Source organism: Pristis pectinata, chromosome 7, assembly GCF_009764475.1.
Source record: "Pristis pectinata isolate sPriPec2 chromosome 7, sPriPec2.1.pri, whole genome shotgun sequence".
NCBI lineage: Eukaryota > Metazoa > Chordata > Chondrichthyes > Rhinopristiformes > Pristidae > Pristis > Pristis pectinata.
The window spans coordinates 42,464,531-42,491,390 of record NC_067411.1 but is presented as its reverse complement, the minus strand read 5'-3'; the positions used below and the strand labels follow the sequence as shown (position 1 = coordinate 42,491,390).

Sequence of the window (26,860 nt, the reverse complement as noted above, 5' to 3'; positions counted from 1 at the left end):
GATAATGATCAATCAAGCTGGACTGCATCGGTTGAAAATTACAAAAAAAATGCAGATACTGGAAATCTGAAACAAAAACAGAAAATGCTGGAAACCCTCTACAGGTCAGGCAGTATCTCTGGAAAGAGAAATAGATTTAATGTTTCTGGTTAAATGCAGTTCATCAGAAGTGATTTCTTTCCTCTGAGGTCTTCAACCCGAAACACTGACTCTGTTTCTGTGTCCACAAGTGAAGCCTACTGCCTGACCTGGTGTATGTTTCCAGCATTTTCTGTTTTTGTTGTAGACAACAGTGGTGATTATTCAGGAAGTATTCCATCTTCTTTAGATTTTGTCCTGATTTTAGTGGGGTACATGTAATTCAGAATTAAATTCTTCACCTGATACATCCCCATATTTCTGAGCTATATTTAAATATAAAATAAAAATAGAAAATGGTGGAAATACTCAGCAGGTCAAGCAGAATCTGTGCAAAGAGAAACAGTCAGCGTTTCAGGTCCTGGAGCTTTCGTCATAACTGGGAATGAGAGGAAAATAAATTAGATTTCGGGAGGAGAGAAGATATGGGAGGGTTGGGTAGAACAAAGGGAATATTTATGATAGAGTAGTCCAAATGGATTAATGGGGGCATTTACAAGCACATTGAGTTTCTCTGTCTGTGTAATGTGTTGTAAATAGCTAGGTTGTGGGACATACCCAGCAGGTCAGACTAGCAGAATAGAATAAGAAAAACTGCTCCAAAATAATGACAAGCAGAAATGGCCAGATGGAATGATAAAGTGAGTTACTTAATGATGGAGAATTCAATATTGAATCTGGAAGGCTGCAACATGCCCAGACAAAAGAGGAAGTGTTCTCCTATGCATCTGCAGGAATTGCAACACCTGGTCTTTCCCCTTCCCATGATCCAGAGGCCCAAACAGTCCTTCCAGGTGAAGCAGCAATTCACAAGCACTAATTTACTGGTGTACTGCATTCAGTTCACACTGTGGTCTCCTCTACATTACAGAAACAACAGGCAGATTGGTTGCTTTGTTGAGCATCTGTATTCAATCTGCAGGGTGACCCTGAGATTCCAATTGTTTGCCACATTAATTCACCATCCCACCCCCATTCTGATCTTGCTGTCTGTGGCTTCCTGCACTGTTACAATGAGGCCCAGTGCAGCTTGAGAAAATGTAGCTCATCTGTCTGGGCTTTCTAGATTCAATACTAAATTTTCTAACTTCAAGTAACGCTTTCTTTCCTGTTGTTGACTTTGTGACAAGACACCTTATCAATTTGGGGCAAGAGTGCAAGCCTAACATATTCTAGTATTAAACTTGCACAGCTGAAGTTAATAAAATTAGAAATTGAGCACTTCTATGAAAGGCTGGTGATGCATTAAATTATATTGCAAAACATCTAAACGTTCTTATGCTGTTGAAGACCTTTATGCAATCTCCTCCGGTGAAAGACTGAAAATGTCACTGAGTTTGAAGCTTGATGTATGCATTGAATAAAAATTTCAGTTGACATAACCATTTAAGACAATTTCTTGTGCTCAGCAGATAATTTCTTCCCACCTTTCTGCCTCAATCTGATGATGGGAACACCCTAGCCGTGGACTGAGGATGATCTTTTTACTCACATACTGTATTGTTCTGGATTCCAGTCAATCAAGAATTTCTGTAAAATTCTGGCAAATCTTTAAATGATTCATTTCAAAATTCTCTGACATTTGAGATATGTCGTACAGTGTTATGCAGTTCATGATTTCATTCTGCATTTAGAATTCTTAGTTCTAAAATGTACAATGTAAGAACTATCAACATAATACTTGGACTAAAGCTTGGTTGCATTTCACTTTTGCAGTGCAATTTTGACAGGAACAACAAAGGATTTTCTGGAGTTTCAAATATGGCAGTCAGAAAATTTCTACAGTTTTTCATCTCTGAGATTGGGAGGTAAGGTGTACAAATATTATATTTGCCTGTCACATTTTTAAACTCACCATGCTGGAGAAGATGGATATTCCATGCAGAGAAGCTGAAGTTTTCATACCAACATCATTGTTTGGAGGGTGGTTTAACATAAATTTTTCATAATATAATTGGAATGTGGTGAAAAGTGCATATTTTTGCACAAGAAGAAATTGAAACTCAAGGTGAGAATGTCAGGATTATCAGAGATTGTGAAGTTTGTGTAGATTACCTCTTTGAAAATTGCACTGTGTAGTGGTTGCTACCGCGAAATAAAACAAGACGCTAGTCGGAGGATTGTCGAACAAGAAGTGGTTTATTTTCCCGCCTTGCGCAGGCCCTTTAAGGGAGACTGTTCCCGCCCAAAGCAACCGGCAATGACGTAAGTACTACGTCATCAAGACTTTCCCGCGCGCGTGTTCTCCCCGTCGCTCGGGAAAGACGAGGCCCGCTGCCATCTTGGGCCTCGTCGCTCCGACGCCGCGCGACCCGACTGCTGAGCCGGTTCGCCTGACTAAACGGTGAGTCGCCACAACTGGATGATTATATTTGAGATGAAAAGAAAAAAAAAGTGCTAGAATTAAAAGTTACTGCTCTCAAAAAAAGTCTCTATAAACAGCAAAATCTAACTAGAAAAGTAATTGAACTTTCACAGCTTTCTTGGAAAGGTTATGATTACGACATTTCATGATTTCACCAATTAGTGTATAATTTCTAAATATGATTATAAAAATAATTTTTATGTGTATTCAGGGAGAGCATCTTGCCAGTGATACCATGAGGTCTTATCCAGAACTGTTTAGTGTGCTTAACATAAACTATTCATTTTGCCTGGGCCTTAGTGAAAACCATTGAGAGGTTTTGATGTGGAGGAGGTGGAGAGGGTGGGGTCAAAATTTAAAGTGCTCACCCATTTAAGATTATGCAATTTTTTTTCTCAATGGGGTTATTTTTTCAGAAATCTTTTTCAAAGGAGGTGGAAACAGGGTCTTTGAATATTTTTAAGGCAGAGCTAGCTAGATACTTGATAACCATTGGGTTGAAAGGTTACTGGTGTATGCAGGAATGTGGAGTTGAGGTGACAACCAGATTAGTTATAATTCTATTGAATGGCTCAAGGGGCCAAGTGGCTCGCTTCTGCTTCTAATTTCTATATTCATAATTGTGGATGGGTCAAAGTCAATTCGTGAAGCTTTTTATTAATTAGGAAAAAACAAAAACTTAGAGAGAGAAGTTGTGTGTCTACATAATATTTACATTAGTAGCAAATGAAGCTCCAGGATCAAATATTGAATTCAAGTTAATGTTCAGAAGTCATCGAGAAAACTAAGCCCTCAAAAGAGAGAGAAGCAGAAGAATGGGACAGGTTAAAAGGGGGATAAATGGAGAGGAGATGGAAACAATGGGAAGGGATTGAGGAGAGCAGAGAAGACAAGGTACATTAGGTGGAGAAAAGATCAAGAGATATAATATCAGCTCAGCAGAACTAGGGTAAGAATTGTGAGATCGGAGTAAATTTTGAGTCTGGATTGATGGTTGATTCTATGAGAAATGGGTGCTTGAAAATTTCAGTTGCTGCTGTTGTGGCTTACTTATTGCTATTATGACCTTCTGTTTTCTGATTTCTGCTGATGACATGTTGAGCTATGAAACCTGATTAAGCATTTGTCTAGTTCCTGTCTTTATTTCCACATTTGCCAGTGAGGTGGCGTGTCCTCATGGTGAGAGTGAGGAAAGTGAAACTGTAGTTGTTGTCAGCGTAGAAACTGTCAACAGACAAGACTAGTGCAAGATTTTGGGAAACAGAATCAAGAGAGAGAATGTCTTTATGAACCTTGGTGGTGTGCTTGACTTAATTACTCCTGCCACTTTGTCCATGGCTTTATTACCTCAAGATTTGACAATTTTATTGCTATCCCCCATTTGCCAATCTTAGCTAACTCTCTTGTCTACATCATGGCCATTTCATTTATTGCCTCAGTTTATTAATCTGCTTTGGCTTCTGATTTGGCAGCACTTCACTTTAAAATTCCCATCCATGTTTGCAAATCCCCTCTTGTCTTCACTCCTCCTACCTTTGTAAATTTCTCACACTCAAGATCTGTTGTTCCTCTAATTATAGCCTCTTCCAAATCCCTGGTATTAATCTTTGTCTTTGCCTTAAACACTGGAATAACCCATCCCCTCCCCACTGTCCCCTACCAAATTTCTCTATCTGTCTCTTGTCATTTGAGATGCTTAACAATTAATCCTTTGGCAAAAGTTTTGGTTGTCTACACTGATATCTCCTTGGTAAATTGGTTTATTATTAGCAGCTGGCAGCTACAGTGAAAAGCTTTGTTTGGCATGCCATCCATACAGATCATTTTATCATATCATTGCATTGAAGTGGTACAAGAGAAAACAATAACCGAATGCAGAATAAAATATTACAGCTGCAGAGAAAGTGCATTGCAGGCAGACAATAAGGTGCAAGGCCATAACGAGGTAGATTGTGAGGTCAAGAGTCCATCTTATTGTACCAGAGGACCATTCAATAGTCTTATAACAGAAGGATAGAAGCTGTCCTTGAGCCTGGTGGTACATGCTTTCAGGCTTTTGTATCTTCTTCCCAACGGGAGAGGGGAGAAGAGAGGATGTCCGGGGTGGGTGGGGGTCTTTGATTATGTTTGCAGTTTTACCAAGGCAGTGAGAAGTGTAGACAGAGTCCATGGAGGGGAGGCTGGTTTCCGTGATATGCTGAGCTGTGTCCAGAACTGTCTGCAGTTTCTTGCAGTCTCGGGCAGAGCAGTTGCCATTTCAAGCCATGATGTATCTGGATAGGATGCTTTCTATAGTGCACCTATAAAAATTGGTGAGGGTCAAAGAGGACATGCCAAATTTCTTTAGCCTCATGAGGGAGTAGAGGTGCTGGTGCACTGTCTTGGCCATGGCATCCATGTGGTTGGACCAGGACAGGCTATTGGTGATGTTCACTCTTAGGAATTTGAAACTCTCAACCCTCTCGACCTCAGCACCATTGATGTAAACAGGAGCGTGTGCACCACCCCCCTTCCTGGAATCAATGACCAGCTCTTTTGTTATGCTGACTTGGTGTCAAATTCTGGATTGATAACAAAGCACCTTGGGGGGACAAGATATCTCAAGGTATTCTTGAGATATAAGACACATTGAAGATAGTTTCATTTTCAAAATTTTAAGGAAAGTGAACATACATTCTTGAAAATAGGAAAACAAAAAATTATTCAGGGAAAAAAATAATGGAACTAGAAGATGAGCTTTTCTGTAAGTATTTTCTTATTGCTTTCCTTTATATATTATTAATAGTTACTCTTTTTTTTAGAACCTCGGATAAAAGAACATGCCTTCCATCATAAACCAGCTTCTGAGTTAATTTATCTGCTAAATGCCTCCCCAGAGGAGCTGATAAGTACTTCAGTAAAAAGTTTATGGGAGGAGTATATGAAAATAGCTGCACTTCAGATAGACTTAATGGAGCAACTGCACTTGGGTCACGTTGAAACAAAAGAATCGGCAGCTGCTAAACTGGAGGAATTTTCACCAGTTACCATGGTTCATTTGGAAAGTATGTTCATTGATTATATTCCTTCACATCATTAAAATGAATATAAACACACTGTAGTGTAAAAGGAATAAATTTGTAATTACATAATAATTAAGGGTTCTTATTGTGAGATTTCTCAGTGCCTAGAAATCCATAAACTTTGCATGTTAATCTACTATATTACTGGCATATGATATATTTTTGTTGTGTGTCATAGAAATTGTGTAAATTAGTTCTCAAACATAATTAGTTTCTCATTCGCTAACTGACTGAGGCACACATCAGGAGTCAATGATACAAATACTCCGCTATCAACAAACTTAATTCAGTTCTAATAGTATATTTTAAAATCCTTATGGTGTTGAGATACTTTTCATTCATTTAATAGATTAACATGCAAATTTTATGGATTTCTAGGCACTGAGAAATCTCGCAATAAGAACCCTTAATTATTCTGTATATGCAAATTTATTTAACATTTTAACATCAGCCAGGACGCCCGTTTGATTGTCACTTCGTTAGTGTGGTGAATGAAGTGACAATCAAATGGGCCGTCCTGGCTGATGTTGAGTTTCTTGATTATCTTTAGAGCTGCTCTCATCGAGGCAAGTGGGGAGCTCCTGACATGCCTTGTAGATGGTGGAAAGGCTTTGATGCATAGGTCACTTGCTAAAGGATACCCACTCACTGACCTGCTCTTGGAGCACAGTATTTTAGGGGCTAGTCTAGTTAAGTTTCTGCACAATGGTAGTGGAGAACTCCTGACATGTGCCTTGTTGACGGTATAAGGGTATTAGAGTGAAGAGGATGTGAGCCACAAGTTTTATGTAAGCCAGTCCATACTTTGATACATGCTTTGATCCAGTAATGTGATTGAATCAAATTTTCATTTATCTTAACCTTGTGTGAATATAATGTAGTCATCTTTGAAATTTTAATTGTGTATCTATACTACTGCAGGAGCATTAACACTTCAGTAGTGGTGCAATTGCAATCTAGGGTCAGATTAGGTTTTAAGCACAAGTTTAGCATTAGTGAGAAAACAAAGCCATGTTGTACTTGGTGCTGAACTTGTAGCATTAATGTAACTTCAACTGACTCTAATGCATTTCATGCCCTTATTTACTGCTGCATGACATTTCTACATTACATAAAAATGCTGGCCACTTTCAAAAACGCTAACCACAAATTTATATGATAGCTGTTAAACTGAACAAATTAAATTTAAAAGCTCCAGTAATAATGTTTATCTTCCACTTTGTTTAACAGAATGTTCTGAAAGCCCAGCCTTAATAAATGGGAATAATAATGTTACAATTAAGACATATCCTGAAGATGAAGAGACAACATATTCTCATGCACACCAAGATATAAATATTGGAAGTGAAGCATTACCTTTACAATCACAAAATATAACAACCATTTCCCAGATGAGTTACATTAGTTCTGAAGATAAGTGTGATCCCATGACAAAAATATACCAGGAAGACTGTGATCCTCTCAACAACTTCATAATGCTACGGTCCAAGAAGGTGCCAGCTATTTGTCAGACAAATAAAGACGATGAAAATCAAACCACTGCCAGTAAGTTCCAACAAACTCTCTACCACAATTTTTAAATTTGACTAATTATTAAATAGCTCTTTGTTTTAAGGTCTCTTTAGAGATGCTGCAGGAAGTTTAGGATGTCCTAGAAGTCAAACAAGAAAATGCTCTGTTCCCAGAGAAAATTATTTTACACTTCACCTTTATTTCTCCTTCAAAGGTACCTCAGATTCACAAATGCACTGTGTAGTACAGTCAGTTTGTAATTGAACATTGATGGAATAATAGTCCTTGGCATTCAGGCATACCAAATGATCATGTTGTTTACCCTCATTATCCTCCTCAATTTTTATAGGAGAATACTTCATGGTCAATCCAACATCTTAGAGTCAGCTGTGTCAACATCACTGAGGTACTGTATTGTTGAGATTTTGACTCAGCAGAGAGGCTATGAGTGAGGGGTACCACTTCTTTCATGAAGTTTTGCACTTTTGCTGATCCATCTCCACAGCATTAATGTCACCAGAGGCTTAACTTCTATGCAACAGACCCAGAGGTAGAGAAATTGGCCTTTTTTACCTGCCACTGCTGCGTTAAGGAAATAATTCAAATTCTACTTCACCACAAGCCCATTAACATACATTTCAGCATCACCGGTGGCAGCAGAATGATTTCCATATTTTGCAGGGTTTTGTGGACAAGTATCTATATAATGTACTTAAAATAACAAGAATTATTATTTTATTAACATACAATACAAAAACAGGCCCTTTAGCCTGCTGAGTCTGCCCCAACCATCAATTACCCTTTAAGATGCCATTTTTTTTATCTTTTCCCCACATTCTTATCATTCTGTACATTCTCTCCCTAGATTCTACCACTCACCTACACAGTAGGGGCAATTTACAGTGCCTACCCACCAACACATCTTCGGGATATGGGAGGAAACCAGATCATCGGGAAACCCATTTGGTCACAGGATGAATGTGTAAAGTCCAAAGGGACAGCACCCAAGGTCAGGATTGAACCTGGTTCTCTGGTGCTGGGAGGCAGTGGCTCTACTAGTTGCCGCCTAATAAAAGAACATTATTTAAATGCAACTTACTTGTGTGGGATTGTGATTTGGAGAGATTTTGGGGTTGCTTTTATCATCACTCTCCAACCCATTCCATCCCCACCCCTCCCTCAATGCTTGAGTGATATTAAACCAACCAGCTGGCACCTGTCCCTCCACCCGATTTAATTCCTACAAGAGCACTGGTGCATTTCGAGTTCAAGGCTGAGGATGGAATATGTGCCAAAAACTTTGCAATATTGGGCAGCCAACCCAGCCTCTGAATTAAAACCTAATTGTGGAATTTCTCACCAATATCGGGGAGCTAGCACTTTGTCATTTTTGAATATGAGGTCTTAAAGTCACCATCCATTTTCTCTTGACTGAGCTGAGATGTGAGCTGTGTATTTATCCCCAGCACTGAAACCTAGAATTTCTATAAAAATGGGATGCAGGTGTTTGTGGATTGCAGTGTGTTTGACTTGTTCTTTTTTTTTGCAATTTGTGTTTCTCTTTATGCATTGGAAAGGGTTCTGTGATTAACTTCCTGAAGAGTCAGCAGTTGAGAGGCTTGATTTTCTATTTCAGTTGGCGAAAGTGTTCACAACATTGAAGTAAGCAGTGAATCAGTGTCACTAAGGACAGATTCAGTGCAGGAAAGTGGCCAGCAAGATTTAAGTAGCATTTTGATAGAAGTTCAAGCATCAGGTATTCAAATTTTTTTGACATTTTAATGTAGAAGTACTCATCAAGTTGGTGTAAAAGTGGTTGGTTTTACTTACTATTAACATTTTTTAAAAAAGCTGCCTTGGGAGTAGAGATATGCTGTTATTCTACATCACAGAGGTAGAAAAAACAGCACATTGTTCTAATCTCTGCTTGCCAAGACACTTGCATCACTCAGTTATCTGTCCCAAGCCTCTTACAATTAAAATTTGCAATAGGATCATAAAATATGTAGTTGAACATAATAAATTCAATAAAAGAACAAATAAAAGCCATTTTCCTAATTGATAATGAATGTTTCCATACAAAACACTGCAGATGCTGGCAACCTGAAATAAAAATAGAAAATGCTTAGCAGATCATCCAGCATCTAGGGAAGGTGAACATTTCAAGTTGATGACCTTTCATCAGAACCGGGAACAATTAGAAATAAAACAAGTTTTTGTTTTGCAGGGAAAGAGGGGAATAATGGAGGGATGCAAACACTCCTTACAAGTGAAGTGGCACTTTAGCAATATTTCTTCCTATTTGTTATACTGCATTTGAAAACAAAATGCAGATTGGGTAACCATTTTGCAGAATGCCTCCATTCAATCTACAAGGTTGATCCCAAGCTTCCAGTTGCTTGTCCATCTCCATACTTCCACTATGATATCTGTCCAATTTACTCCAACAAAATTCACGTAAACTCAAGGAACTGCAGCTCTTCTTCTGATATGGGCTTCAGGACTCAATTCAGCCATTCCAGTCTTGTGTCTGACGTTTTCAATGTTCAGTTTTTTTTTCCACTCCTCTTACAGTATTTCAAATTTTATTTGTCTCTTCCTAGTTACACTGTGAGATATACCTTTATCACAATTTTTTAAGTGACACCTGCCACTACTTGTGTAATTTGGTCTCTCCTGCTCTGCAGCCTATCATAGATCATCCTTTTTGTTTTCACCCCACTTTCTCTGCAACTTAAAAACTTGTCTTATTTCTAACTTTTCCAGGTTCTGATGACAGGTCATTTACCTGAAATGTTAATACTGTTTTTTTCTTTCTCCACAAATTTTGCATGATGTGCTGAGTTTCCAGTATTTTCTGTTGTTATTTTAGTACTGCATCATTGTCATTTTTATCATTTTGTTGACTAGAAACATTTTTCTTCTGCTTGTAGCCAGTCAATGTCAAGCATATCATCTGCTGGAGGCTGCAGCCATCCCTGTACTGAAAGACCTGAAAGGCTGTGCTGTTTCTGTGGCTGTGACAGGGACATTTACTTCTCTTGCTTTTGACCATACTAGGTTTTTCCTAAAGCAGCAGGAGAAGGTAGTGAATGATAATGTTAAACAAGGTTAGTCTTAAGCATTCCTCACATAAGAAATATTTACTTGGAAACCCCAATTAAGAAATATTGTAAATAAACCAAATGTGAAAAATAGGGTTTTATTTGACAATTATTTATTTTTCATAGAACCTCGTTTCCGTTTGTACATCCTGAATTATGTGGTATCAAATGTAGCTTTGAAATACAGGCCCACTATTTGGATTCAACAAAGGATTTACTATTCTAACAAAAGACCAACTTTATTTGCAAAAATATTGGCGATAATATGTAATCTTATCATTTGAGCAAGTGCAACTGAGTTTAGCTTCATAAACATGGCAATATCATTCAAGATGGGCACATCTAGTTCAGTCATTCTTAAATTAAAGAGTATTTAATGTCTTGGTTCTAAATAATTGTATAAAAAGATCTAAATGTAAGTTAAAGAATGTCTTTCTATATTGAAAACCTATGTAAATATGAAGCAGTTGGATAGGGAAAAACTTGCTGATGAATCTATATAGAAAACATTTGCACTTGTGTTGTGAGGTCACTTTTCTCATGACCTCACAATATGATAAAATGACAAAAGGCATGAAGTCATTTCTACTTAATGCTTAAGATTTTTGATACTAATAGGACATGAAAATAAAACACATATTGTTCTGTGCTACTTTGATATTGTGTGAATATTAAAGCTTGGAGACTGGTTTTGAAATTCGTTCTCCTGGTTTAACTTTACAACTTTCTTAGGTTGCTTTTGGGTGGATAGTTTTAACTGGAGTGTGCACATTCTGTTGGGTAATAATGGTATTTTAAATTGCTGCACTTAAAAGCGGAACATACCTGTTGACAAATGAAGCAAACAGGCTTCACACCTTTCATTAAGCACAAAGAAAAATTCACCAATTCACTTTTCTTGAAACTCCTAGTTTTCATCTTCAAAAGTATGTACCCTTTTCTTTCTTTAAGCTTGTTGTCTGCTTATAGCCTTGCCATGGCCACTACTTTCTCCAGCCTCATTTTTTATTCTTTCCAGTAACTCAATGCAACAAAAAATAATAAGGCAACACAAATGGTTGAACTCTGGAGTTCTGTGTTCATTGACATTGTAATATTGCTATAATACAATAGAGATATTTGATGTACTTATTAGTGTACATTGCATCATGTAGTCAAGGTGACCTGTAAAGAAAGTGGATATTGATGCATGTTGTAATGTTGCAAATAAAATAAATCGGAATATAAACAGCTAGTCAAGGAACTGCACTTTGGAATGATGAGAGTCACTATTGGCTCATGGGGCTTGCAGTGAACAACACTGGCCTAGACTAATTTCTTTGTGCTATGCAAAGAAATAAATCAAAAAGTCAATGTGGTAGGACTCAAAATTTCTTCTGGGTCCTCTGCGCATATGACAGGCTTACACACAAAAGTGTGGCATACAAATGTTATCAAACAGTGTTCAATGTATATTTTGGTGTCTCTGTTTACTTTCATATGCATTTATGCATAAGATGAATGAGGCTTCCTTCAGCACAATTCAAAAGAGAGCACCCTGACTAGCTTTGTGGCAGTAGATTCTTATGCATGGATCCTCCTGCTGATGTTAGATTCTTACATGCCTTCATTCTCATCCCCAACTTTCCTCACTGCAAACATCCTTCAGGTCCTACACCACGTCCGCCCAGCCCTCTCTCAACTCCACCGCAATCCGTGATTCACAAGTCACCTGATTTCCACAGCAAATCAAGGAAAGATCTTTGTCTTTACTTGGTTACGTAAGATCTCATCCATTGCATAGGCCTTCTGTACAGCAGGATATTGCTGCAAAGGGTAAATATATTTTAAACAGTAGTAACAACTGCAAGTCAAGTCAATTACCCTTTTAACTTTCAGCAGTTTTATAATATGATCATCCTTTTGGTGACATTTTTTTCTTTATGAATAAAATAATAACATAAGAAATAGGAACGGGAGTCAGCCTTTTGGCCTCTCAAGCATGCTGCACCATTCAACAAGATCATGACTAGTTTTCTACGTCAGCAACATTTTCATGCCCTACTCCCCATAACCCTTAAGTATCCAGAATTTTTTGATTTCCATTTTGATGCAACCAATGACTTTAAGGCTAAAGAATCCCAAAGATTCACCACTCTTCTCACTTCAGTTCTAAATGGCCTATCTTTTTATTATAACTGTGACCCCCTAATTAGGAATCCTCAGCTGGAGAAACTTTCTCCTGTATCTACTCTTTTGAGCCCTCTAAGAATTTTGTATGATTCAATGAGGTCATCTTTCATCCTTCTCAACACTGGAGTATAGAAGCAGAGGTCACAAAATCCTTTCTTATTCGACAGACTTGCCATCACAGGGACCTGTGTTGTGAACCTTCATTAAACTCCCTCTATGGCAAGTATATCATTTTTAAACAATTTTACACAATACTCTAGGTGGTGTCTCACCAAAACCCAACAAATTGCAGTAAGACTTTTTTATTTCTGTACTCGATTAGAGTACAGAAGGTGACTCTAGCAATGGAGGCCAACATACCATTTGCCGCCTTAATCTCCTGTTGCACTGCCATATTAGTTTTCCGTGATTTATATATATCAATACCATTTAAAATATGCTTAACAGTTTTGTTTTTTTTCTACTGAAATGGATAACCTCACATTTTTGCACATTATATTCCATTTGCCATGTTGTTCCCCATTCGCTCAGCTTGTCTATATCCCTATCAAATTTCTTGGCATCATAATCATCATCACTGCATTTGGTACCGTCAGCCTAATCGTTGTTCTAGGTTGTTAATAGTTGGGGTCCCAAGCACCAATCCTTGTGTACCTTGTGTACTCTACTTGTCACTGCCTGTAAATCTGGAAAGGAACTGTTTATTTTTACTGTTTGTTTCTGTCTGTTAAACAAGTAGTCCATTACCATGAGTTTTGTGCCAGACCTGAAGTCCTGATCTTCAAACACCCTTTTCCTCAGCTGACCAAAGACTGAGCTGGGGCATTGAAGGTAGTTGTGAATTTCATCATCAATGTTTGCATTCTCTGAGAAATGGCTGCCATGACATGGGAAGTAATCCACATTTTTCACGATCTCAATATGAATCTTTATTGTCAGAGGGCCGTATGGTGTAGCAGGAGCTGGTAAATTGGTTAATTATTGTCACATGTAGCAAGGTACAGTGAAAAACTTGCATACAGATCAATTCATTTCAATAATGCATTGAGGTAGTACAAAGTAAAACAATAACAGAATGCAAAATGTAGTGTTACAGTTAGAGAATGTCTACCTGCACTGCACTATGAGGTGCAAGGTCATAACGAGGTAGATTATGAGGTCAAGAGTCCATTTTATTGTATTAGGGGACCATTTAATAGTCTTATAACAGTGGGATAGAAGCTGTCCTTGAGTTTGGTGGTCAGCTTCCTGGTAGAGGATGTTGGTCTTTCAGATATTGAGAGTAAGGTCCATCTTCTTGTATACTTTGGTGAACGAGTCAACAATGATTTGGACCTTGACCTCCAGACACAAGGGTTCTCAATGTACATAATAACAGAAAATGCTGGAAACACTCAGGTCAGGCAGCATCTGTGGAAAGAGAAACAGTTAGCATTTCAGGTTCTAGTTGAACGTTTCCAGAATCTTCTGTTTTTATCGCAGATTTCTAGCATCTTCAGTTTTTTGACTCATTTACGTACAGCAGCTTGACTACTTATGTTTGAGTGACCTTAGTTCTGGAGTGTAGTTGCTGAAGGAGCAACAATTTCCCATCAGTTTCAAAGATTAGCTGCACACCCATGGAAAGTTTGTTGGAAGTGAGGTACAGCATTGAGGTGAATGATTCCTGCCTTCCCAGAGGCTTTATCAACCTGGACTACCAACACAGATATCTTAAGGCATTGGAAAAATAATCACTAATACTATCTTTGCAAAATTCTTCATGTTCACTGGAAGGAAAAACTAACCAATGCCAACGTTCTCTCCCAGGCCATCATCCCCAGTTACTCTCAATCGGGTATGTTGTCTAAGCCACAACACAAGACTCCCACAACAGCCATGCTACTCTGGGCTCTGTCATAGAAGGAGGTTACTAGCTGGTAAAGAAAAGGATACAAGGATGTACTCAAATCTTCCTTGAAGAAGTGTGACATCCCCACTGACTATTCATAGGATGGTATTGAGAACCTTAAGGAAATAAGTGGCAGAAGGAGCTCAGCTCCTCACAAGCTACCCACCCAACCATTCCGTCAGTTGTCTCCTATGCCATTTGTGGATGAGTCTGTGGTACATTGGCTTCCTCATCCACCTTGGAGCCTACAAAACTGGAGCGGAATCAAGTCACTCTTGTTTCTGAGGTACTGCCTTAGAAGAAGAACGTTATCCCTAACACCATGTTCTCTGCTTTAGGTGCCAACCTCCTGTGTGGTGCCTTCTGAATATCCAAATGTACAATATGCACTGGTTCTCCCTCATCTGCTCTACTGGATACATTCTCAAAGAACTCCAATGGATTAGATTAAAATAATATGATTCCCCTTTTGTAAATCTACAATCTGTTCCAAGACGTGTAGAATTTTGAAAAATGATAACCAGAGCATCCTCTATCTCCGTATGCCTCAAAATGAATCTGATGAGATAATGTTAACATGCTACTAAATTATACATATAATTTTGAAAGGGTGAAATTAAGATTTAGAATAACCAGAAAAGCTAACAAAAAAAAATGAGATACACACTTGGTTAAACTGCAAAGGACATTAACTCTAATTTAGCCTTCTTGTCACCAGAAAATGATGGATCAGGAAAAGTTATCAATAGTAAAGTAACAAGAGTGGTTGCCATTGAAAATAAGATCATGTACTTAAGGTGCTAAGGAGCCCAAGAATGACTAAAGTTATCAAGAGGATTCCCTGTGGTCATAACTAGCCGAAAGGATAATGGAGTAGTTGAGGAGATCATTAATTGAAGCCCCAGCTGGAGTCCCACTAACTAAGTACAACTACACCATCACTGCACTTCCTGTCATCATAAAATCAAGAATGGAGCTATTTGTTGATCCTATAGGCTTCAGCTCTATTCATAAGTTCTATGATTTGGGTAACAAGTCGTAAGTAATATAAATGTCAGGTAATGACGATCTTGAACAAGAAAAAACAAACCTAACCTACCTCTTTGTTGCTAATTTCTCCAACATCAATATCTTGGGGCTCACCACTGAACAGAAGCTAAATCTAAATAGGTCAATATCAACAGTCTAGGTGCAGGATCAGCACAGAGGCCAGGTAATCTGATGGCTCAGCTCCTCGCCCCTCAAAGGGAGATGTTGCTGCAGCAGCACTAAAGAAGGCCTGAAAGAGAACTGACTACTTGACTGATCAATTTGTTTCTTTAGGATGCAATTGACAATGTTTGCTTCCCTGTCCTGTCGTTTGTGATCTTCAGCACTGTGAAGAATGAGCAGCAGTGTTCTACATCGAAAATCTGCCTCAATTCCAAAGCCTGCATCTTGGGCATATATCAATATTCCCTTTTCACTATGTCAGTATCCTAAAATTAATAGCACAAAGGTCATCACCGTATAAACTGCATTGATTCAAAATACCTAAAATTTAACATTATAAAACAATTGATCTGTTATTCTGGAATTATAATCAGTTCAATTTGTTTACTTAATTTGAGATGTTATTGCCTTCATTGTCAGTCTTAAAATAATTCGTACTGATTGCATGTTAGAAATAATCTCACATGTTGCATTACAGGCTTCTTACAGAAAAAAATGGGGCACAAAATAAATCCATCAGACTGACGTAGCAGCTTTGCTACCTTCAAATTTTAGTCATTGTTTAGGTTCTGAGATCTGTGCACATGTTTGACCAGTTCTGTTTTCCATGGTGTTTATTCAAACACATTACAGCACTTAAGTTTGCAAGCTCAGCTGATAGTCTTAAAGTGGCATCAGTTTATGCTGACACCGAAATAGAACAAAGAGTTTTAAATTTGGATCATTTGATCTTAGTCAACCATATCATTACAGGGTACATGGGACATGATAGATATTTAACTGGAAAATTAAAATAATAAGGAATATTAGCAGTAGCAATCTGCTCTGAAATTGAAGTTTGGATATTCAGTGGCATAAAATTATTTCCTTTTGTTTCTGTACTAGGTAAGCATGATGAAAATGAAATTCACTTGTACAAGCTTGCAGCCTTTCTTCATTTATTAGTGACCATTCGTGATCTTCTATTGATGTGTGACCTGGACATTGCAATAGGTATGTACACAGCAGCAAATAGGTTTCTGTAATTGAGTCAAGGTAAAAGTGTAATTTGAGATAAATAATTCAAGAACATTATTCCTGAAGGTGATTAGCAGACTTATATGAATTTATAATCTTTGTATATGATTGTTTTAAATTATTATTTTGGGGAAAAAAACAATACAAAAGACTGACTGCTATCAAAAGAGGCCAACTACAAGCTACTAAACTGTACTATGTTTCTTCATAAACTATGAAATACTTAAAAATAAGTACACTTGATGATAAGGAGGATAGATGCTGTTAATTTGTTTCAAGATGATCCAAATCTCAATGCACAAAGAATTTATGTAAATGTTAATATGCTTTGCATTTTTTAACATTTCCATGTTTTCTGTCATATTTCTTGCAGGGCAGCTTTACTCCTGTTATTGAAAAAATGAATTTTAAAATGTAGACATCTGCAAATTCAGTGTATATAAAGCCCACGTCATGTGATAAATATGAAGTCTTAGCCTTGAAGTTCTCATACACCTTATTGGTTAAACTAAGTGGTTGTGGCAGTGCCATGCCAATAAACATTTTGGGCTCGTGCAAACTTATATACAGCTCAAGGCCCTACTAAATAGTGGACTGGCTTTGGATCTTTCAGGAATGGAAATATAGCACTCAGGCCCAAGGCTGGTTTGGAGGGATATTGGGATGTGGAAAGAGAAGGACAATGCTCCATGGCCAGATCAGGGCTTGATATGAGTGGAACAGCTGTTAGTTAAGTGGCTGTGTTTTGATTTGGGGGAGGTGGGTGGCCAAGGAAAGGTGGGGACAGTGTTCAGGGAAGTAGCTGAAGGTAAGATGGAGGGATGGATAGAAATCATGGCTCTAAGTGAAGTCTTCTGGTATTGTGGCTTTGGAGGTTTAAGACAATTGGAAGGTAGGAGGAGATCAGTGGGTAGAAGGGATTGATAAGGGTCATGGGGCGGTTAGTACCTTGGCTGATTAGAGAGTCAGAATGATGTGAACTAGGCTGATTAGAGGAAGAGCAGTGGATGGGAGGAGAGGGGTGATTGGTTAATATGATGTTAGGAGGAGGTAGCTCAGAGGATAAAGGGATGGAATTAGCTTAATAGGGTCTCAGTCCAATGCTGTGCTGGGAAAAACTGTTGTCACAGAAGTCCCCAACAATGGTCACTTCCAGGGCATTATGGATTCATTTTTCTGGTAATACTCCAATGGGAGCCTTGTATGGGGAATAATGTGATTTGACATGCATTATATGTGGAAACCATGTCAGATATGGAGGTGTGACTCATGGTGGGAAGTGCACAGACAAGGACATAAAATGACCCAGAATTGGTTTTTAATCACATCTCACTCCGCAATGGGTACACTTTCAATTGTGTTATCCTGAAATTAACAGTGTGTGATCTAATTTCTAGGTTCTTTTGTCATGTAAAAGTTGCTGTAATTTTCTAAAGGTTTATAAAACCAAGATACTGCAGATAGTGGAAATAGAAATAAAAATGGAAAATGCTGGAAATCCTTAAATCCAGAACTCTTAATCAAAACAATCAAGTCTTTCATCAAATTTGAAATAAGATATTCTTATTATTAATGCTTAAGCCTTAGCACAACCATCATTAATTTAAGCTAAATAAAGTGAAGAAGTTTGCCTTCTTAACTTTGAAACTTAAGCTTAGTATTAAACACTAATACTCACCATATTGCAGATTTTCTTAAATATCTTCATTCTAATTTTACACCCACAGCTTACTTATTCAGAGCAAAAGAAATGTATATTAGCACCTTAGGTGCACGTCTAGATGATATCTGGAAGAAACTCCGCATTGTGCAATATGTGAGTCGGAATAAGCAAGAAAGTTACCCCAAAGTAGCTGAACTTCAGAATCAGATAATAAAATGGTTACATATCTCTCACATGAGTCAGCATAAGGTAAGAACCCATTTTAGAAGCTGTCCATTAATTTAAAATATGGGGTGACATAAAGAGCACTACAGTACTTTTTTGTCATTTATGTCAGATTCTGACTATAAGAAATGCAATGATGATTTTCAGTAGTGAGTCATGCTTTAAGTAAACTGCCCAAATATTAAATTGGAATGTAGCAAGTATTTATTACTCAATATTAGTCATTGGCTTTTTCATTTTCACCTCTGTATTCCTTAATCGCTATAATTTGCACTTTGTGCAAGCAACATCAAGAAAACCGTGGCCCTGAAATAGATTTGTTCTCAAATAGGTGCATGGAAAGTGCATAATATTTTGCCCTGGTGCTGTATTTAAAATATGCCAAAGGACTGCAATCCTAGTATGACAGCACAAGCACATGTTTATTTCAAGTAATTCCTAATTTGGAAAGTTGTGCACCTTAATGAATACCTCCAATGGAATTCTGTGCAAATGTGATGTATTTATAAAGAATTATGCTGTTCAGACACACAACTATTGCAAGTACTGTTAGTCACAATTAGAAGAGAGAGTGATAGAGAGGATGTGTGCAAGCCCTCTGCTTTCTGGAGACCTCAATATCCTCTTGGAGGAGATCCAAACAGGAGAGTGTTGCTTTGTGCCAGCAGAACCAGAAGACCAGCTAGTCACATCTGGCAAGAGGTGGTGGAAGAGCTAACCTCCAGGAGCGACACATCAAGAGTGACAGAGCCACGAAGGTATAAGTATCATGATGACCTTACCAGAAACGTGAAGATGAGACCTCTACATTCTACACTTGTAACTGGCATGCATCAGCTTAAGATCGAATGGGCACCAATTCACCTTCTCCCATACTCACTGACAGCCAGGCAGTGACACTCTGAGAAAAGTCAATCTTCATTCACCTAGTGCTATGTACTATGAATTTCTAGACCCAAGTGTTTAAAGTTGACGATGGATCTTCTTTTTGTGAAATGTTAACCTGAGGTCCTCTTGTAGTTGATATAGAGAGGTTAAGTTTCGATGATTTTCCTTCTGTGTGTTTGCACAAAAAAATGTATGCTGAACCTTTTTCTAACAAGCAGAAGTATTTATTCATGTCGGTATAGTATCTTATTTACTAGAGATGCTGATGTTGTTGATGCACCTGAACTTTTCTGAAGTACAGATAATTTTAAATGTAACTGTTCTTGAGCAGGTATTAATCACCATTAGGATGGATTCAGACTGTGTTAGAGCTACACTAGTGAACAGCCTTACCAACATAGAAGGTGAGACACTGGGTTCATGTCTGTCAGATTGTTTCTGAGTTCTCATTCATGTACTGGTTGGTTCAGTTGTGTTAAATATGCATAGCTGGCACAAAATATAATTTTTGCTTCCAAAAACCTATTCACATATGCACTTTGAACAGAATTAGCTGCAGAAAGTAGCTGCATATTAAAGATCCTTTTCTATTCAATGAAGTGCATTTTATATTTTTTTAATCACAGGATGACCTTCCATTTGCAGAATTTAATTGATCATTACTTTCTAAACAGTATAATCGGGTGCATTTTGAGGTAAGCAGTGTGTTGCAATCTTCACCTGATCAGGAAGCTGCCTAGAAAGATGTAGTGATCCCTGGCATTGTTATACTCTTTTCTGATTTCAGATGTTACCTGTAAGGGTTCCGTTATACTCAGCAACAGTGATGACGTCAAGCAGGTTCTGCAACCGGAAAAGTGATGGGTTTTAGCTAGCGAACCAGGAAGATTAAAATCACAAATCTAACCAACTCTTTAACCATTTCACAAATGTAAAATAAAGATTAGAACAAATGCAGGGCAATGTTCTGAAATATAATATATAAACTTTTATAAACAAGCTTCTAATATTTTAAACAGTTATGTAATTTTCACATTATTTCTTTGAGGGAATGATAAACCACACAAAAAAAAGTTTTGTTTAGGACCAAACAGGTTGTTAATCCGTAATTATGGCTTAGTGTTCCATTAAAAAATTTATACTTCATGCAATAAAGCACAACGTTTTAATCATTGCAGATCTTTGCAGATTATATGGCAGAAGGCATTAAAATGATACCTCCTTTAGAAGAGCACAAAATCACTGAATGAAACTTGTGGATTTCCATGTATATATTCCAAAAGAGACACAAGAGACTGCAGATTCTGGAATCTGGGGCAACAAACAATCTGCTGGAGGAACTCAGTGGATCGAATAGCATCTGTGGGGGGGGGGGGGGGGGCGGGTGAGGAAGGGGAAGGAAGGAAAAGACTAGTCCTGATGCAGGGTTTTAACTCAAAACATTGACAGTTCTCTCCTCCCACAGATGCTGCTTGACCCACTGAGTTCCTCCAGCAGATTATTTGTTGCTCTGTATATTTCAAAAGTTACTGTCAGGTTTCCTTCAGTATAATAAACACTGATAGCCTTACCATGATTCTTACTTCATATTCTGGTCAAGGTCTCATACTGCTCATGTGCTTGCTCTTTCCAAATGTATTAACCTTCTGTTTTGTAGACTTAAAACCTGCTGCGGTTTTTCCTGAAGAAGGTGCCACTTTGACTTGCCAGAAAGTTTTAAACTGGTTAGTGAAATTGTATTTCGATTGTTGTTTCTCACATTGGAACACTGGTTGGATTGTGATAGTCTGATGGAATGGGTGGAAGGGTATCAGGAACACCATTGGTTTGGTGTGCAGTGATGGGGTGGGTTGAGGCAAGCAGCTTCCCAAAGGGATGCGCAGGTAGATGGTACGTGGAATTTAGTGTTGGTAGGAAGAATGGAAAGAGGTAATAGAAACTAAAGAGCACAATTCAGAAAGTGGAGCAGGAGTAGAGGGTTAGTTGGAAAATTGTACCAAGTTCTTGGTGCCATACTTTAGGAAGGATGTAAAGGCTTTTGAGAGGGTTCAGAAAAGGTTGACTGAAATGATTTAATAGATGAAGGGCTTAGGTTATGTAAATGAACTGGAAAAACTGGGGTTGTTCTCCTTGGAACAGTTGAGATTGTTACTGGATCTGATAGAGGACAAGACAAAGTAGGTAAAGAGGGGTCAGTAACTAGGGGATATAGAATAATGCTGATTGGCTGAAAAGAAAGAATTTGCATGACACGAGAGAGTTGGGATGTTGGATAAGCTGATTCCACTAACATGGCGTTGGTACAGATTTGATGAGTTGAATGGCCTGTTTCCATACTGCAAATGGAAGGATCAGATGGAATGGATCAATTCATTATCTACATATTCTTCACTCATAAGCTGTTCTTTCTGTGGTTCTACTGCAGCTAGAAAAGCAATGAGCACCACACTCTCCAGGATTCTGATACCAAGTTTGCTTTACTGGCAGGAGGCATCCTTTGTTGTTGAATGAAATGATTTAAGTAAAATTTAACTTCCCCAGTTTGTGGGGGCTTGGCAGTGGGGGTGGGAGGATGCGGTGGGAGGCGGGGGGTGGGAGGCGGAGAAGAGGGAATGTGTCATTTGAGAATATGGCTAACAGATAATCAGAAATCAATAGGTAATGGATTACTACAACAATATTTATATTATTCGTTTAACATACTAAAACATTCCAAGGCATTTTACAGCAATGTATCCAGTCAAAATTTGACATTGAGCTTCGTGGCTAAATTTTAGGAAAATGAACAAAAGCTTCGTCACCAGGAGGCAGATTTTTTTCAAAGAAATGCCTTGAAGTCGTGGAGATTGGGAGTTTAGAAAGGGTATTAGAGCATTTAGGGCCAAGGCAACTGAAGGCATAGCTGCCAATGGAGAAGTGATTTTAAAAAAAGGGAGGAGCAAAAGTTTAAAATTAGAACAATGGAGAAATCCAAAGATCCAGGATGAAAAGGGTTATATAGATAGGGTAGGTAGATATTGAGGAATTCAAGTTTACAGCAACAAGTTTGCAAAGTAAACTTCTTAATCTGCTGCACAACCAGCAGAAATAATTCTTTATGGTTACATGGGTTATCGCTAGTAGCAGCTATTATTGCTGTGTATCCCATAAAAAAAATCTTAAATCCTTTTCTATTATGAGATGTTCTGTAGTAATTATAACTACTATTATTGAAGGCACCACAGTTCGACACCAGTTAGTGCTGTTGCCTCACGGTTCCAGAAACCTAGTTTTGGTCCCGACCTTAGTGTTATCCATTTGGAACTTGCATATTCTCCTGGTTCTCTGGTTTCCTCCCATATCCCAAAGATGTGCTATTAGGTTAATTGACAACTGTAAATTACCCCGTGATGTAGGGTAATGGCATAAATAATGAAAAAGAAGTTGATGGGCACGTGTAAATTCTAGGGGTAAAGGGGGAGTGGGACTAATGGGATTGCTCCCTTGGGAACCAGCATGGACCCTTTGAGGAAGAGAGTTCCTGGCTGAATGGCTTTCTTCTGTGTTATTATAAACATAAGACAGGATATAGAGCTGGAGTACTGTATACAGTATTGGTCTTTCAGTAAAAGGAAGAATGTTAATCTATTGGAAACAGTTCAGTGAATGTTTACTAGATTTCACCTGGAATGCGCAGGTTCACATACGAGGGAAGATTGGACAGGCTAAGCTTGTATCCACTGAAGTTTAGAACAGTGAGAGGACTCATGACTGAAACATATAAGATCCTGAGTGGTCTTTACTGGATGAATGTAGAGAGGATGGTTCTTCTTATGGGAGAATCTACAACTAGAGGTCATTGTTTAAAAATAAGTGATCACCCTTTTAAGCTAGAGATGAGATGAAATCATGAGTTTTTGGAACTCTCTTTCTAAAAGGGTAGTGGAAGCAGCATATTTGAATACTTTTAGAGCAGAGGTAGATATGGGAGTGAAAGGTTACCACAGGTAGACGGGAATGTGGAGTTGAGGATACAATTAGGTCAGCAATTATCTTATCAAATGGGGGAGTGGGTTCCTAATGTGAATGTTAATATGTTCATTCTTCTTTGTCATGCCATGTTTACTTGCCTTGTTCTGTTCCAGTCTGGAAAAATATTCCTGTTTGGTAGTCTATAGTCATCACATTGGAGCAGATTTTCCTTGGGTTCAGTTCTCTTTGGTGGTAGAGTATGATTACATGGAGAACTCGAGTTGGGCTGAGCTCTGCAAGCAACAGAATGTAAATCACATCATCTTTCAAACCATAGTACCAGAAGGTCCAGAAATAGGTAACAATATCTATAAAGAAAATCTATTACAATTCCATTAATCAATTTATACATTCTATTAAATCAATCTTACTGCATCTCACTCTTCTGTAAGTGAAAATAATAGGAGTCTACTATTCCCTGAGGACTTCCCTGAGTGATCTAAAAGATGGATGCTGCTAAGTGCACAGAATTATGAAGGGGATAGGAAGACTTAAATCCCAAGGTAGAGGTGTCAATAATTAGAGAGAGACACATTTAAAGACCTTTTTTTAGCTAGAGCAGTGGGCATCTTAAATTCACTGACTTTAAACATTGCAGAGGCTGAATATTCATCGCATTTAGAAAGTATTGGATGTGTGCATGAGTATGCTAATCTGCAAGCTTTACAGACCAAGAATTGGAAAACAGGATGAGGCTGGCATCCTCGTCCTTGACCAGTACAGACAGAGTGTGCAGAATGACCACCTTAGAATCACAGACATTTATGGTTCAGAACTTGCTGTCTCTCCATCTATAAAACAGAGAGAATGAATCAAAGCTTTGGTAGTTACATGGGTAATTTAAATGCACCTTCTGCAATAGTGCAACAGTGATAAATTGAAGGATGTCCCAACAGTCCTTTGCCCTATCGCTCCAAACCTGGTTCTTAATCCATTCTCAGTACATTTCATAACAACAGCTTCTCAGTTTGAGATGATAGCTTGGTGCTAACTTTTGCCCAATTTAATATAAAAAATACATTTGCCTATAATTAAAATACTACAATGAATAACACTTCCTTTTTGTTCTTCAGGAAATATGTCAGCCATTCAGTCTGAGTTCCCATTGATGGAGCTTCCCATTCCTTATACATTCCTGATGTCTGAAGGCTTGTTGAACTCTCCAACCATGCTCCAAATTCTAGAGTCAAGGTAGATTTACAGTTCTCTTGACCAGCTGTTGACTAGTGCAATACTTAGATGGGAATTGTGGAAGAATTCTAATAGCTTTGGTTCTTTTTCCTTTCCTAGGATTTTGGACTTTCATGATTCTTTTATATACAAATTTACTAATTAGGAGTAGGCTAATTGGTCCCTTGAGCCTGCTTTGCCATTTAATAACATTACGGCTAACCCGATTGTAATCTCAGCTCTGCAATCCAGTTTAGCCACAGTAACTTTTCACTTGTTTGCTTTGATACTTTTGGTCGCTAGTCATAGAGCTTGTGACCATAGAGAGGGCTGAGGGATAGGGAGAGTGCCACAACATCCAACAAGAGGGGATGAGAGAGTTGGAATTGGGGGGGGCTGCTGGGGAGATACAGCGGTGGGGGACCCAGCATCTATCAAGATGTGGAGCACCTGCTGTTGGTCCTCAGGAATGGCACGCACTCACCATTCCTGCCAGGCTGCCCACATGAGCCTCATAATACTGTGCCAAGCAGCTACACTGTTAGCCCCAACCTGTCCTACACCAGTCATCACAGGCAGCCAACACATTGGCTTGGTAACTCACTCCATTCAGTCATGCAGCACTGAGATCACTTTAACCACTTCATTTTTGTAGATACACCTGCAGAGGGTTGAGCCCTCAGGCTTGTGACATAGCAGTGTACAGTAGAACGAAGGGCAGAGGTTTCGGTGTACTTGCATAATAGCCTTATGTGAATCATGCACTAGGATACCCAAATCCCTCTGCATCTTGGAACTCTCATTCTCCTACCATTTAAATAATTATTTTTATTTTTTATTTTTCCTGTCAAAATGGACAACTTTACATTTTCCCTTTCGGTGCTCTATTCAACAGATATTTACCCATTCATTTAACTTATCTATATCCCTTTGCAACCTCCTTAAGTCTTCTTCACAATTTGCTTTCCATCCTATTTTTGTGCCATCGGCAAATTTAGCAACCAAAATTTCAGTGCCTTCATCCAAGTCCTTTATATAAATTGTTAAAAGTTGAGCCCCCTGCACTGATCCCTGCAGAGCACCAATGAATGCATCTTGCTAGCCAGAAGAAGACCCATTTATGCCTACTCTCCGTTTCCTGTTAGTCAACCAATCTTCTATTTGCATGCTACACCATGAGCTTTTATTTTCTCAATAACTTTCAATTAGGCACCATATCAAATGCCTTTGGAAATCTAAATATGGTATATCTGGTAGGTCTCCTCTATCCTAAACCTAGTATTCATGCCACACAAGCCAGGCAATGACAACATACAACGAGAGAAAATACAACTATCAGCCCCTGACACTCAATGGCGTTATTATCACTGAGTCCCCTACTATTGCTCTTCTTGGGTTTACCATTGACCAGAAATTGAACTGCAGTAGCCATATACGCAATGTGGCTACAAGAGCAGGTCAGAGGTGAGGAATCCTGCAGCGAGTAACTCACTTCCTAACTCTCCAAAGCCTGCCCACCATCTACAAGGCTCATGAGGGTGATGGAATACTTTCCATCTGCCTGGATGGGTGCAGCTTCAACAGCACCCAGGAAGCTTGACACCTTACAGGACATAGCAGCCCACTTGATAGGCACCCAATCCACAGCTATTCACTCACTCCACCACTGACGTATAGTAGCAGCAGTTTGTACCATCTACAGGATGCACTTCCGCATCTCATCAAAACTCCGTAGACAGCATCTTCCAAACCCATGACCTCTGTCAGCTAGAAGAACAGGGGCGGCAAAAGCATGGGGACACCATCACCTAGAAATTGCCCTCCAAGCCACGTGCCATCCTTATGTGGAATTATATCACCGTTCCTTCACCTTCACTGGGTCAAAATCCTGGAACTCTCTCCCTAACAGGATGGTGGCTATACCCACATCTCAAGGACTGCAGCAGTTCAAGAAGGCAGCTCACCACCACCTTCTCAAGGGCAACTAGGGATGGGTAATTAAATGCTGGCTCAGCCTGCAAAGGCCACATCCCTTGAATGAATGTAATAAAATCCATAGCAGATGTTAATTCTTCTAAGAACTCTAATCCATAGCAGATGTTAATTTTTCTAAGGCAAAAATAATTTCCCTTTCACAAAACCATGTTAACTTTGTCTGATTACATTGAATTTTTCCAAATGCGGACTCTGAAGTCTTTAATCAGTCTTCATTTTCCCCATACGGCTGAGAAAGCACACCAATACCTGTATTTCCTCAGAAAGCTAAGGAAATTCGGCATGTCCCCGATGACTCTTATCAATTTTTACAGTTGCACCATAAAAAGCATCCTATCCTGATGCATCACAGCTTTGTATGGCAACTGCTTTGCCCAAGATCTCAAGAAATTGCAGAGTTGTGAACGCAGCCCAGTCCATCACGCAAGCCAGCCT

The 26,860-nt window shown here is 38.7% G+C and overlaps 2 protein-coding genes across 2 annotated transcripts in view; both read left to right on the top strand.

Moving 5' to 3' along the window:
* LOC127572558 (protein shortage in chiasmata 1 ortholog-like) overlaps positions 1-17,887 on the top strand; it is a 72,336-nt gene extending 54,449 nt beyond the window's left edge. Inside the window, exons 8-11 of the mRNA XM_052019951.1 lie at positions 1,855-1,946; positions 5,305-5,547; positions 16,342-16,449; positions 17,871-17,887. Coding sequence (XP_051875911.1) covers positions 1,855-1,946; positions 5,305-5,547; positions 16,342-16,449; positions 17,871-17,887 — 460 coding nt within the window. The remainder of the gene's footprint in view (positions 1-1,854; positions 1,947-5,304; positions 5,548-16,341; positions 16,450-17,870) is intronic.
* A 451-nt stretch (positions 17,888-18,338) lies between these two features.
* Positions 18,339-26,860, top strand: part of LOC127572706 (protein shortage in chiasmata 1 ortholog) — a 47,373-nt gene continuing 38,851 nt past the window's right edge. The window contains exons 1-5 of the mRNA XM_052020234.1: positions 18,339-18,385; positions 19,581-19,653; positions 20,907-20,973; positions 23,374-23,558; positions 24,334-24,451. Coding sequence (XP_051876194.1) covers positions 18,371-18,385; positions 19,581-19,653; positions 20,907-20,973; positions 23,374-23,558; positions 24,334-24,451 — 458 coding nt within the window. The 5' untranslated portion in view covers positions 18,339-18,370. The remainder of the gene's footprint in view (positions 18,386-19,580; positions 19,654-20,906; positions 20,974-23,373; positions 23,559-24,333; positions 24,452-26,860) is intronic.